The 14,049-nt window shown below is 40.8% G+C and overlaps 3 protein-coding genes across 3 annotated transcripts; 1 reads left to right on the top strand and 2 right to left on the bottom strand.

The window, feature by feature from the left end:
• Positions 1–693: 693 nt before the first annotated feature.
• On the bottom strand, positions 694–1,998 carry LOC137952750 (protein UNUSUAL FLORAL ORGANS). The gene has a single exon (XM_068799806.1). It carries the CDS (start codon positions 1,948–1,950, stop codon positions 694–696), a length of 1,257 nt encoding a protein of 418 aa, XP_068655907.1. The 5' UTR covers positions 1,951–1,998.
• A 2,646-nt stretch (positions 1,999–4,644) lies between these two features.
• On the bottom strand, positions 4,645–6,189 carry LOC137952751 (organic cation/carnitine transporter 3-like). Its single transcript, XM_068799808.1, has one exon. It carries the CDS (start codon positions 6,187–6,189, stop codon positions 4,645–4,647), a length of 1,545 nt encoding a protein of 514 aa, XP_068655909.1.
• Positions 6,190–10,088: 3,899 nt separating this feature from the next.
• Positions 10,089–14,023, top strand: LOC137953038 (coproporphyrinogen-III oxidase 1, chloroplastic). Its single transcript, XM_068800225.1, has 8 exons — positions 10,089–10,881; positions 11,186–11,261; positions 12,025–12,119; positions 12,318–12,401; positions 12,979–13,066; positions 13,251–13,375; positions 13,600–13,698; positions 13,772–14,023. The coding sequence occupies exons 1-8, from the start codon at positions 10,336–10,338 to the stop codon at positions 13,838–13,840; spliced, it is 1,182 nt and encodes a 393-aa protein (XP_068656326.1). The 5' UTR covers positions 10,089–10,335; the 3' UTR covers positions 13,841–14,023.
• The last annotated feature ends 26 nt before the right edge of the window (positions 14,024–14,049 follow it).

A 14,049-nucleotide genomic window follows, 5' to 3' on the forward strand; every position in this document is an offset into this window, starting at 1 on the left:
AAAAACCCTTTTTAGTTCAAAGGGCAAGAAAAAAGAATAAAAAATTAGCTCTTGCGATTTATTTTATTTTTTATTTAAAAAAAAAATTCACTTCATCTCTAACCAAACTACACTCAGGATTCCTGTAGCTGTCTCCCAAGCGTCCTAGGAATCCTCTACAGGAAACATTGACATTTTTCCATGCATTCACTGGACATGATTCGATGGCTCCACTGTCTCTCACTTTCCCTTTCTTCTCCACGCAGCTCCGATAATGGCCCGGTGGACAATAAACTGATCGAGATTACAGAACGAAAGCTTTCTCCATTCTGTTCCCCACAAATGAGATTATTCATGATTCAAGTTCATGAAAGCTGAAACTGAACGGCAGGAATACACACTTCTACTAGATGCTCAACTAAAAAACCCAGGAAAAAAACAAGAAAGACAGAACAGTGATCACTGAACAGACTACACAGAGCATCGTCACAATGATCAGCGAACAAACTCCCATCTAATCCAAACCCTATATTCTACTCTTTTCCCTTTTGTTGCTACCCTTTTGCAGAATACCGATCCTGTAGCATGCAAAAGAGGAAAACAAAGGTGATAAAGAGAAAGAGAAATCCTTGTAACATCCATCACTTCTGAACTCCAGTAGACAGAGGTCTGTGGTGGCCGATGCTTCTTCTACTAACCGATATTCATTCCTTTCTACTGCGCACTGAAAGCCTGGAAGGTGGGATCTAACAGGCCGATGGCGGGCGTTGCCAGGCGGGGCTCGTAAGGGAAGCCTATCAGTCCCCCGCTCGTGTGTCCAGCTCCGGGGTTCAGTGGGCACCTCGCTACCCAGTTCCAGTTCTTCCTGTAGAAGTCGAACAGGAGGACGTGATCGGCTCCCCGTATCGTAATAACGATGAAGTCCCCGTGGCCGACGCATTCGAACCCAGCGCCGCCTTCGACTTCAGCGAACTGGGCGTACAGGACCAGCGGCATCCGCTCGACTTCCGCCCAAGCGCGGCCGCACGACTGCAGGCCCCAGAGACGGACGCTCCGGGGGACGTTCAGCTTACTCTTCTCGACCGCTGCGATCAGCACGAGCCGCCCCCGGCACTCCACCAGGCTTGGGGACCGGAGGAAGCGCCTCATGGGTGCTTGGATCTTGCACCAGGTGTTCGACGAAATGTCGTAGGCGAGGATGCTGAAGGGACTGTAGTTCATGCAGTAGAATTTGCCGTCGACGTGCACCATGCGGCCGGACTCCAGGCTGCATAGCCTTGGAAGGTCACAGCTTGTCCCCCATAACGAGTAGAACCCGCCGCTGTCGGCGTGGAAGCTCTCCGTCGTCAAGTTTTTGACAGCGAAGGGAGAGATGAGGTTGTCTCCAGCGACGACAACGTCGAGTGACGCCGGACCTACTGTCAGGCCGACGGTGGGATACAGACGGGGGCGGATAGTCGGGGGCAATTGGGCCAAGGACTTCGATAATGGGTTGCAGAGAATTAGCGTCTTCGGCGCCGGCTCGTCGGAAACCCAACACACGAGTCCTCCAGACGAGGCTGCCGGCGAGAAGCTGTTCGGTATGAAGTTGAAGCTGACATGGTACCAAGTACGTTCAACTGGGTCCAGCGCAAAGGCTTGAGTGACATCATTGGTGGGCTGCATCGGGTCTTTCCTAACGTAGGTGGTGAGCGATTTGGGATTGGTGGGGAAGAAGATAAACCAGCGCAGATGCGGAGAAAGGTGGAAATGGAGTTCAAGAAAGCCCTCCGAAAACAGGAGGGAGTACCAGCGTTTACAGACAGCTCGAGCACGGAAGAAGGCCGGAGGAGGGAGAAAAGCTAGAATCCTGTCTACGAGGCGGTGAGGCAGCTTGCTCCAGATGGCCGGGTCCATCCATGGACTGTTGGAGCTGCTACTACTGGAACCTCTAACAGAGGTGGTAGCTGGCATGGGGTAAAGCATATCCATGGAGTGGAGCAAATGGAGTGAGTGTCCTGTCGCGGATGGTCTCCCTCTTCTCTGGTTACTGTTGCAACATATATTGATCTCTGTTTCAGTTTATTATTATTATTATTATTTGTATTGGTGGGCGTTGCAGTTTTTGTTCACTTCTCACAGTTTTTAATATAAAACTAGTGAGGACCGAAAGCAATCAATAGAGAATTCAACTCCCTTCTCTCCCTTTCTCTTCTCGGTATTTACCTTTCAAATTAGTAAAAACCTCTTTCGTCTCAGGAAATCTACTGATATTGGCTTTAGTTCTATGAATCCAGGGCATGTATGCATTGACCCTTGAGAGCTTATTTCTATTTTCACAGGAAGGAAAAGCTCTTTTTTTACTTTTGAAAATGAGAATCCCCTGTAGAAAAGCAGTTGTAGTAGTAACAGACCTTGTTGGTTTGCTCCTAGCTAGTAAAGAGCTTTCTCTGATCTCTTGTTTCCGTGGAGTTCCACAGAGATGGTTTCACCTTGTGAAACTTCTCTCCTTCTGCATCTTCTTCATAAAAATAATCATATGTTGACACTCACCAATCTTTTCTTCAACCTTTTGTGACAACCGACTTTACCATCCATGTGTCTTTCTTGGGTCCATTCTCTGCTTTCTGGGCCATTTTTTGTGGCAAGAGACGAGAACAGGCTTTCAAAGCCCGTACTAATCATATCCGTATTTTATATGTTCTGAGTTTTCTTGAGAATTTGGTGAAGTTGCAGTGACAGAGGGCTTTAGTGATGGAACCCTCTATCAAGTCGGCCCTCCCACACGTCGATGCCGAGGAAGGACGGACCAACAGAGGGACAGATGGAAGTGCAGTCTCAGATCTCTTCGGATGGGAAGATACTGAGGCCAGACATGTCTAGAGAGAGAAGCAGAAGCAACCCAGACGGCATGTCTAGAGAGAGAGATAGAGAGAGAGCCGGGGAGACCCCGCCCAGGAGGAGAGCAGTAAAAAGGCAGCAGAGGGGGCATAGGAAGGTACTTACTCCAGGTACAGCAGATGGAAACAAGATTCAACCCACAACTCGAAGGCTGAGTTCAAGTCTTGCCTTTTATGTGTATGAGGCAGGGAATATTTTAATAGAGAAACCGGCTTTGATTTGTAATAGAAACAGGTCCCAATGCAGAAGAGCAGCAGAGTTCTCTTCCTCATACGTCCAATCCAATCCAATCCTACTGATGACATGTTTACCAGGCTCCAGGTCAAGAGATGTAGCGGTAGACTAGAGATTACAGAACAGCAGAGGGGGAGAGAGAAAGAGCGAGAGAACACCAACCCTGCAACCCCTCTTAAAAGCTTTGCTTCTTTTACTCCGTTCTTCCTTCCTTTCGCTCATTTACTTCTCATCCTACATCAACGGTGAATCGTACATACTAATTGACTGTTTCTATACCGATTCTCCAAACCCATTTTGGCTCTTTGTTGATGGAGCAATTTCATCATTTCATCTGGTCTTTGACAATAATCAGATACACTTTTTTTCTCTCTCTCTCTCTCTCTCTCTCGCGCCCTGTCTTGAATGAGAGTTTCCAAGTTTCACTTTCACTTTCTGCTCTAAATTTGTCTTTGGTTAGGGTGGGAAGAATGGGGATGCTCTGAAGACTGATTTGGAAGCAAAAGCCTAAGCCGAAGAGGGCTGACTCAGGCCCCCCTAACTCCCTATGTGTGAGCCCTAAACCCTAAACCCTCAGATCTGTCAGTCAAAAGGTCTTAATAGCTATGTCTTTTCATACTTGGTCGTAAATGGACAACCCAGTTGACATTTCAAGCTAAAAAAATGGCTAAAATGTTTTTGGGGCAATATAATATAGCTTTTAAGAATATAGAATATAGAATATAGTGTTTGCTTTAACCCAGTTGACATCTTCTTTAACATCTTCGTCTTTGATTTAGTTTCTTTTATAACAAATATCAGAGTCAAAAGCAGGAACAAGGGTGGAGAATAACTAAAACCGGATTAAAAATTAAACGACGGAAGAAGAAGAAGACATACATAACATTCTTACTAAGTTTCTTTGTTTAGTTGATTGAGAATAAAGGCTCAAAACTACAGAATTCCCCAACTGAATGCGAAGAAGAAGATGGTGAACAGTAAAAATTATTCCAGTATCACCAGGTTGAGGATCGTTTGGTACTCAGATGCGAAGATTAGCATGAAACGAACATTAAAGTCGAGAAAACTAAGTACATTCATTTATTCACTTGGCTTCATTGAAAATCCCCATCTCCTCTCCGCTTCTTCTTCTTCTTCTTCGTCCATGGAGGTAGTGAAAATGTTGGTTCAATCTGGGTCTATCCAACTGGGTTTTCCGATTTGGATTCGGAACCTGACTCGGATATATGAAAATCCGAGTTGGATCGACCGATTTAGATCACAACTCGTCAGTTTAGAGATCGAACTCAGGGGAATTCAGCCAGAAGAGAGTAGTCGAGTCCCTCCTTATAACCCAACTCACCTTGTCTAAAATCCGCTCCGACTCACCCGAGCCACAAATATACCTGACAATCCTTCCATGTGTTTTAGAAGGAAGGGAAAAGTCAAACGCCTACGTAGCCCAAGCTGACTTAGTCAACCTCGGTTTTGGCACATTATTTGATCTTTACTGTTCTTGACACCAAGTTACAAGTATAGAAGCGATATCTAAGTAAACATGACAAGTTCAGTTCATGCCTTGGCTACATTTGAAGATCCACCCTCCAGTTCTTCCTGTTCTTCCATGGAGTCACAGAGAGTGGCACCTCTCGTCTCCGGCAGGCATACAACCGGCAGCGTACATAGCCCCATCGCCAACCCAAACACTCCAAAGCACATCAAAGACCCACCTTTCTTTCTCGTCTCCGCCACCAGAACAGGCCCAAAAACGGCCCCCGCCACCCCAGACTGCCTCGCCATGGCCAAGGCCGAGTTCCTCACGCACGTAGGAAATAGCTCCAGAGTGTAGATCAGCAACACGTCGAACGCGGTGCACATGCTAAAGTAGGACACGGCTTCAAACCAGATCTGGGCATGCTGCCTCTTCCCCAGAAAAGCACAGATGATACTGTTGGCAGCGCTCAAGAGAGAGAAGAAGAAGATTGTAGTTCTCCGGTTGAATCTCCTTATGAGAAGAGAGCTGATTATGGAGGATGGGAGTTCGGCTAGAGCAGTGTAGGTAACGCTTAAATAATGATCGAATTTCAGGGTCTCGAGAGCTAGAGGCATTCCGTAGTAGGTGAAGCCTGATCCAAACGACATCACCATTATTGCAGATAATCGCCTGCAAGCCCATCTCTTCTCCCATAGCATCTTCATTGCAGAGTACATGTTCACCTTCTCAGCTTCCTTTGTCATGGAGACTTCCGATAAATTGATGTTCGATGTAATATTTCCATCCGTCGAGGCCAGTTTTTTCAGTGTGTTCATGGCTTCTTCTCTCCGGCCTCGAACGAACAACCATCTGGGGGACTCGAGGGAAGCACAGTAAAGCAATGCACAGTAACAGAGTCCTGGTACTGATGTGTACAGATAAAGCGTCCGCCAAGAAGAAGAATGTCTACCCAGAAAAGCTATTAGAGGCAAGGAGAGGAAACCCAGAGTAAAACAAAAGAAACCCAATGTTCCAATCTGACCCCTCCATCGCTTGCCCACAAGCTCCGACGATAGAACCAGGGAGCTGCTGCCGATCATGATCCGGCCACACCCGGTAATAAAGCCGAGGAAGGAGTAGACCCAGATGTTCGGCGAAAACAGGGTGAGAACTCCGGTCACTGACATGATCAGAGATGAAAGAAGCAGAAGGCCCTTTCTCCCAAGGAAGGAGTCACCGAGGGCGCCGAGAAGGACTCCGCCGATGAGGGAGCCGGCGTGGAAGGAAGAAGAAGGCAGACCGGCAAGCATGGGTTCTGCACACTGTAACTCCCACTCCGAAACTACAGAGCTTTGTTTGGGTCGATTCCATGCCCATGAGCTCTTGGGGAGGGAGCATGTACTGGTTGCAGAGAAGCAAACAGAGTCTTGGGGGTCGATGCAGTGCCATGAAGGTTGCTGATCGGTGAAGACGGCGATGAAAGTCTGTTGGGCATCGAAGAGCCAAGCCAGAGAAATTAAGATGGTCTGAAGGAGCTGGACTCGACCGAAACTGCCGACGGACTGCTCCACCAGTTCTTCGAAGGAGACAACTGGATTGTTCAGGATCTGAACTTCACCTAGAAGAGGAGATGAGTCGGCCATTTGATGGAGAGAAGATAAAGATTCCCAGTTTACTGGTGGACTATAATGAATTTAGAGAGCAGTCTCTAGCTTGAGTCATTTGCTGTGACCTTGACATCTTCCAATGTTGTTTGTTACAGGGCCAAATCACTGCCCTTGATTGAACTGGGAATTTGTTACCTTATGCAAACTGATCTAAATAATTAGCTCGAAGATATTTTCCAATTTCATTTTCTTACATTTTTAAATGAAGAAGTAAACGTCTGAAAATTTAGTTTTGTAATAAACAAGCCTGTTGTTTATCACCATCAGCAACAAGATCGTCGTTGTAATAAAAATCCCATCCAAGTCAACTAAACCCAAATACTAAAAAGTATTCTCAGACAGTTTATTTGAAGAAGCTATTCGGTTCAGGTGTATATATAATAAATCTGGTCTTGTACCTGATTCATCCTAAACTTGATCTCAATCTGCTTCACTTGGCAAAAATCGACCAGAATCGTGTATGGAATAGAAACTGAGTCTAACTCAGTCTTGATGGAGTTGTTTTAGAATCGATAGCTTAACTCTTGAGTTGAACAATAGCTTCCATAATTCCTTTAGGTAAAAGCTTTTGATGAACTCTTCCAATTAATAAACCCGTAAAATATTTCTTGCTTTACCAGTATTCTCTCATTTCCTGCAACGAAATTATTCAATCTCTACCTTGCAGGTTAGAGATGGCGAGGCAGAAAGTTGACGCAGTAAGACCAACGAGTCTGTTTATTCTTTCGTCCCTCCTCCCATGCACTGACCCATGACAGAGACCCTCACCCTACTTCTCCCTCTACTCTTCAATCTCCATATTGAAAAGATTTTCGATTTGAATCTCTTCCATTTGATCAAAATTTAATGTTCTTTTCTTGTTCAAGGAAGATTGCATCAAGAAATCTTCTTTAATCCTTTCTTTTTACATTGGATCAGATCTCAATGGATTCCAATTCATGGGCATTTAATAACAGTTCTTAATTTGAGGTAGTTTGGTGTGAAAAAAAGGAGTGACTTTGGTAAGGTGTCACTATTTAAAGTGTTTATTCTAAGCAACATTGGACTAATGGCTACCAAATAAGAAATCAAACAAGGACTCATTTGTAGAGAGTCATTGTAAAGTTGGCCCTTTAATTAGGTGATTTTAGTATCATATAAAGTGTATTGAATAGACACCCAATTTAGAATTGTAGTTCAATGAAGCAAATATGGAATGTATCACCCAATATTGCTTAATACATATAAGTGAGTTTTAAAAGCCTTGTCTCATCAAAGTTGTCCTACATGTGACACTTGTCTCATTTTGAGACACTAATGAAGAAATCTCCATGGATTATTGATATAATGTTGAGTATCAATTGAAATGTTTTTTCCTCTTTTGTTGATCATTTTTTTAACATTTGTCTCATTTTTGGGAATTGAGAGGGATTGATATAATGTTCGGTGTCAATTGAAGTGTTTTTTCCTCTTTCGTTGATCAAGGTTTTTCAGCATTTGTACGATTCTTTGGAACTTAAAATTTTTTTCTCTTGATTCATTTTATCTTTCAAAAATGTTAAAAAGGATAAGAAAATGAGATTACTATTACTCACAAAAGGGAAAATAAACCGAGAAATACGAAAATAGTTTTTTATCACTTTATTTTTTACTATTTATAAAAAAATAATTTATTTTTAATATAAATATAAATACCATAACTAATTTTCCCATTGTTTCAAATGGCAGTATAAACACAAGAAAATCGAACAAAAGGAAGTTTTCCAATAGGAAAGTTTTCCAATGGGAAAATTAGTCAAATGGATAACCATTTTGTTTTCCTATGGAGACAAAAATGGTCCATTGAACTTTTTGTCGGTACAAAAATTTCTAAATTTCATATATATTTCAATTTTTTTAGTTAACGTTTTCTTTTTGGAATTCTCCTATTGGTAAAATAAAAGAGTACTATTGTAAATTCCAAAAGCTGTCAACTTTCCTAAAGATGAAAACTGCCCTTGCAAGGCAAGACATGTTCTCAATAGGTCTTGGGTTTCTTCTAGATATTCATTTAAGATCACATTCACTTCCACAATAAGATAATCCCTATAATTTCATTGACTAACTAAACATAATTTTTATTATTTAGAGTCAAACTGAAGGCCTTTAGCTCTGATACCATGTCAAACGCCTAGCCAATACAACTCAAAAAATCGGTCTGTTAAGTACGGAAAACCAAGTACCTAACCCATGTAGACCAGGGGCGGGCGGAACCTGACCCAGGTGGACCAGAACCACCTAGCTCTGTCAACTTGAACACATAACTTGATTTTTGTTATCTTCTTGATTGGATAGAGAGAGGTGTTAGCTTGACTAATCGACAAGAATATTCATTTTAATATGTTATTTGAGTGTTAACTAGGGGGTTAATTGGCTTACTTGGCTTTGTGGGTTAGCTTTAGAATCATCTACAAAAGCAACTTTGAGAGCTAATTGAGATATTGACTTCTATGGGATTAATTAATTTTTATTTAAACCCAATTGGTCTTGTTTAATATTGTATTCAACTCTCTACTTACCAGCTAATTTAATACAAGATACTTAACAACTTATATCAAGGTGTGAACTTATTTTATTGGCCTTCATTTGTGTGAATTGAAGTAATTCCAAATTAATCAGCTTTTGCAAGTAACATAATTATTTTTGCTCAAATCCTTCATTAATTAGTGTGGACTTGTTGTGCTTAGGGTTTATAGTTTTCACTAATTCGAATGATTTAGTTTAATCTTTTGGTCGACAAGTATTAATCTATCTAAGTCGATAAAAAAATTGAAGACATGAATTTTGTAACATATTGACTAGGTCCTAGGTTTTTTTTTTGAATTTTGTTACTTTTAAATTAGAAAGATAAAAAAATAGAAAAAACATGTCATGTTCGTCATTTTTCAAAATAAATCGAATAAAATAAGGCAACAAAAAATTATTTTTACTCAAAACAAAGAGTAATCCTGTAAAAGTCTTTTTTTTTTTAATTATAAAAAGTTATAGTTGAAAAATAAGTAGGTCGAAGAAATAAGAAAACAAAGATTTGTTTTAAGTGTTTGTTAAATGTTCGGTTAAGACCGATCATACACTCTTACTTATAAGAACTTTGATGAAATGAGAAAAAAGATTATAGACCCGAGTCCATATAAATTAGGTGCACTTAATTTTGGTAAAACCTATTGGTACTTAAAAACCTTTTGCCTTAATTCTATTCTAGTGGTTTTGGACCATGGACCCAAATGAATAAAAACTCTTTTGTGTTATCATATTACAAATGAATATTTCATTAATGGGTTTAAAATTAGGACCTGTAAAATTCAATATGAAATGATTAAACCCTGAATGACTACACTTCCATTACCACTCTAATTTGTTTTTAAAAATAATTAAATGAACTAGAAAAGTACAGATTGAGTCTATCTAAATTCAGATGCATCTAATTTTAATTTAATTATTAAATTTAAAGTGAAAAATAAATAAATAAATTTATTTTATTTATTTATTATCTCTTAAATAAAACACGAAATATCAAATCCAACCCGATGCCCACCCTAGCGGAGACAAGATTGGGTTAGGATTGAGGTTATGAGATAGGGAATATTCAAGTTTTTTTCATGATCAGTTCGACCTAAACCGTGCCCACTCCTAAAGTTAACCTGATTTTGACGAGCCAACCCAGGTTTCACAGTAGCCATGGTTTTCCAACGAGTTCACCATGACTCGACTGGTCGAACCCCGGGATACAACACTTTGAGACCGCGAGAAGGAGAACCATGGTAGTCAACCTACGAAAGCAAACCACGACCCGGGCCGATACAAAATCCTATCAAAACTCGTCTTTTATTTTCAACTGTGTAACTCGTCTTTCTCTATCTATTGTTACACGAAATCTCCTTATCCTGACACCGCTGCCCGCTTACCAGGTGCCGCAGCCTGATTCCTCCGGCCTCGCCATTGAAAATCGAACGCAGTCAGCAGCAAGCTTGCTTCTTCCTCTCTTCCTTCTCTACAAAAACCCACTCTCCGGAGTCTCCCTTCGATGCCGCATTCGCCACCGTGAACCCGCCGTGCCCATTCCTCCCCCCCTCAGACACCCACATACACACACACACACACCAAATGCCGACTGCCAGTCTCTCCGCCCCTGCTCCCACTCTCTCCTTCTCCACTTCGAAAACCCTCAAACCATCCCAATCCCCGAAATCGTTAGCCCTGAACCCAGTCTTGAACCGACTCCGTTCCTACCCCTCTCGCCGGGTTGCGCTCCGTGTCCGCTCAGCCGTCGCAATTGAGAAGGAGACGCCCGAAAACGAGCGACCGGAGACTTTCCTCCGGTCCTCTGATAATGGGTCGTCGTCTGATGCTGCTTCTCCGTCATCGGTGAGGGCGCGGTTCGAGAAGATGATCAGGGAGACGCAGGATAGTGTTTGTGCGGCGATTGAGGCTGTCGATGGCGGGAAATTTAAAGAGGATGTGTGGTCTCGACCGGGAGGAGGTGGTGGGATCAGTCGGGTTTTGCAGGATGGGAGCATTTGGGAGAAGGCTGGGGTTAATGTGTCGGTTGTGTATGGGATTATGCCGCCGGAGGCTTATAGGGCTGCCAAAGGGGAGAGTTCCGGGGAGAAGCCGGGGCCTGTTCCGTTCTTTGCTGCGGGGATCAGTTCGGTATGTTAACTTTCAAATTATCCATTTTTTTACTTCATAATTTGCACGGCGTTTGAATTTTGAAATGGCATATTTGGTGTGAAAATTGTTTAATTGTGAACGAAACCTTTTTTACGAATGTATGATCGAAAAAATTACTTTTTAGTTTCATTTGTTTAAAGTTGGCATTCTAATTTTTACTCCCATCGGTTTCCTGTTTTTTGCATCCAAAGCTCGTCATTGGGAAGTGGACTCAGTAACTGGTAATGTTGTATTTTTCGAAGAGGATGATGCTGATTTGGTTTATGATCTTGCTGTAAAACAGGTTTTGCATCCCCACAACCCATTTGCACCTACCTTGCACTTTAATTACCGGTATTTTGAGACTGATGCTCCAAAAGGTACTCCTGCTTCAATTTGATTTTCCTAATGATTGTTTATGATAAGTTGATTAATTTGTGATTTTGTTTATTCCCTCAACGGGAACTCTGTTCCTTTCTCCATGGAACATTAAGATGTCGTATGATTAATGGAAGTGTTGTAAATGTTCATCTGTCAGAAGGAGATCAATTTTCTTCAAAAAAATATTTACTTATCTGCAAAACTGTTCAGGTGTTCTAATTTTATATTATTATACTTCCTTCCGACCTTTTTTTCCCTAAATTTTTAGCTTTGCACAGAAACTTAAAAGCTTGTTTTTTCCCTAATTTTTAGTTGCTATTTTTCACATTATCAAGAGAAACGAAAAGGGTTGAGTATTTTTTTATTTCTTTAATGGAATTTGATAACTCAAATGCACATATATTAAAACCAAAACCCCAGGGAGACTTGAAACGAAGACTCCACACTAAGACCTTGACAAGTGGCCACTGTGCCAAAGGCCGTATCAACCAAGGTTGGTTTTATATATCAAGCTACGAGTAATGAACTCCAGCTTCCATGCCGAATCAACCAAGGTTGGTTTTATATATCAAGCTACGAGTAATGAACTCCAGCTTCCATGCCGAATCAACCAAGGTTGGTTTTATATATCAAGCTACGAGTAATGAACTCCAGCTTCCATAAATTTCATTTATTTTTGCATCCTCCCACTCAGGTAGCTTTTAATAATGTAAATCGAGTTTGAACTTTGTTGTTTATATTGAGGAAGTATTATGTAAACAGATATTCCTGGAGCACCAAGACAGTGGTGGTTTGGAGGCGGCACTGATTTAACTCCTTCCTATATCTTTGAGGAAGATGTCAAGCACTTTCATATGGTGTGTATTCAATAAGAAATGTTCGTTTTTTTTGTGTTTGAAGTTTTGTCTTTCTGAGAGCTTCTGTGATGTGGAATCTTATGTTTTTTTTTTTCTCTTTTTGGTGTTTCTTCATGGCTGATTACTTCCAAAAGCTAGATTTTAATTACTTTTTTGCCTTTTTGTGGTAGAAGCTTACATAATAATTTTCTTTTGTAGGCTCAAAAAAAGGCTTGTGATAAATTTGATCCTAGTTTCTATCCCAGATTCAAGAAATGGTGTGATGACTATTTCTATATAAAGGTATTTGTCTCTTATATTGTGTTTTCTTTTTTCATTGATCTGTTGTTTTAGTGTCAAGTCTTTCAGTTCTAGATTGGTTGAGCAAATGTTAGCATCCATTAGTAGTATAAAATAGAACTTAGAAGAATGTATGTCTGAATTTATAGCTTGTTCCTTTTTCTTTTTCCTGAAATCTAGTGGCTCAGCAACCTCTTCTATCGCATAGTTTTGGGACCTGTTTCCCTTGACTCAGTGGATAATCAGCCTTGCATATCAGCCAGATAGATTTTTTTTTGAAAGACAGAGCAGAGAATAGATGATGACAGAAAGATATTGTTGACGGATGAAGTAGTCTATATGAAACTAGCATAATAAAAAATCTCATTCGGTTAAATGTATTTGGTTGAGTTTTGATTTGATTCAGTAAAGTTTTAAATCATACTTTTTTGGGATTTCAACAATGCAATTTCTACAACATTCTTGAGTTTGAAATTTGTTGAATTCTTAATTCCACCTCTCTATGTGGTTTTGAAAGCAAAAATGGACAGATTGTATTCTAGCAATATTTTTGGGTTTAACTTGTTCAAGGTGCCTGCAGCACCGCAGTGAGAGACGTGGACTTGGAGGAATATTCTTTGATGATCTCAATGACTATGATCAGGAGATGCTGCTTGGCTTCTCTACTGGTCAGTCACTATGCAGTCTTCTTTTCTGTGTTCTTTAATGTAATGTTTGCTGATTGGCTTTTGTTTAAAGCTTACAATACTCGAACCTGGGAATTGTGATTCACCACATACCTTCAGATCTCTATGACAAAGATTTGGTTGTATTCTGCTATTTCTATTATTCCTTTTATCTTCTGCTTTGCAGAATGTGCGAAGTCGGTGATCTCAGCTTACATACCCATAATAGAACGACGAAAAGATACACCATTTACAGACAGACATAAGGCGTGGCAGCAATTACGCAGAGGGCGATATGTAGAATTCAACCTGGTAATCACCATGATCTCCTCCTTGCTAACATTGTTGAGTGAACTAGTGTTTTTTTTTACTGTACAATTCCTCTTCCAACTACCCATTTTCGCTAAAATGATTTGGCTGGAGTGACCCATGTAAACATTTCACTAAACAAATCTGTGAGATAATTCCATTGTTGTATCTCAGAGAACTAAAGTCAAGCTGTTTTTTTTTTTTGTTTTTGTGTGTTTGTGGGAAAGGTGTACGATCGTGGTACAACATTTGGGTTAAAGACTGGAGGCAGAATTGAGAGCATTCTTGTTTCTCTCCCACTGACTGCAAGATGGGAGTACGATCATGTAAGTTTTCTCTACACTTTGTTTATTGTGTTCTATCTCACAATCATAAACTAAACGTAGTTCTGTTTTGCAGGCCCCTGAAGAAGGAAGTGAAGAATGGAAACTTCTTGACGCCTGCATTAACCCAAAGGAATGGATTTGAAACGTTGAAGGGATCCATCTTTTTGTTCTATCATTTCGACCTGTTTTGTAGGTTGGGTGTAAACATGCTTCTCTGTTTTTGGGATATTGAAATCGGATCAATTTATTTGGCTTTTTATAAAGAATTATCCATCCTTGATTTTTTACTAAAAAATAGATGTAAATTTTTTTTGCTTTATTTATTTTATTTTTTATAATAAATAAATAGAA

This window comes from Aristolochia californica, unplaced genomic scaffold (genome assembly GCF_029961685.1).
Source record: "Aristolochia californica isolate CCGP_79_NKW_82.1479 unplaced genomic scaffold, dmAriCali1.0.hap1 SCAF_16, whole genome shotgun sequence".
Lineage (NCBI taxonomy): Eukaryota > Viridiplantae > Streptophyta > Magnoliopsida > Piperales > Aristolochiaceae > Aristolochia > Aristolochia californica.

Bases quoted from the DNA above. Each gene is read 5' to 3' on its own strand.
- LOC137952750 (XM_068799806.1), bottom strand. From the start codon at position 1,950: ATGGATATGCTTTACCCCATGCCAGCTACCACCTCTGTTAGAGGTTCC.
- LOC137952751 (XM_068799808.1), bottom strand. From the start codon at position 6,189: ATGGCCGACTCATCTCCTCTTCTAGGTGAAGTTCAGATCCTGAACAAT.
- LOC137953038 (XM_068800225.1), top strand. From the start codon at position 10,336: ATGCCGACTGCCAGTCTCTCCGCCCCTGCTCCCACTCTCTCCTTCTCC. The intron at 11,262-12,024 runs GTACTCCTGCTT...TTATGTAAACAG, and splicing joins TGAGACTGATGCTCCAAAAG to ATATTCCTGGAGCACCAAGA. The intron at 13,067-13,250 runs GTCAGTCACTAT...TCTGCTTTGCAG, and splicing joins GCTGCTTGGCTTCTCTACTG to AATGTGCGAAGTCGGTGATC.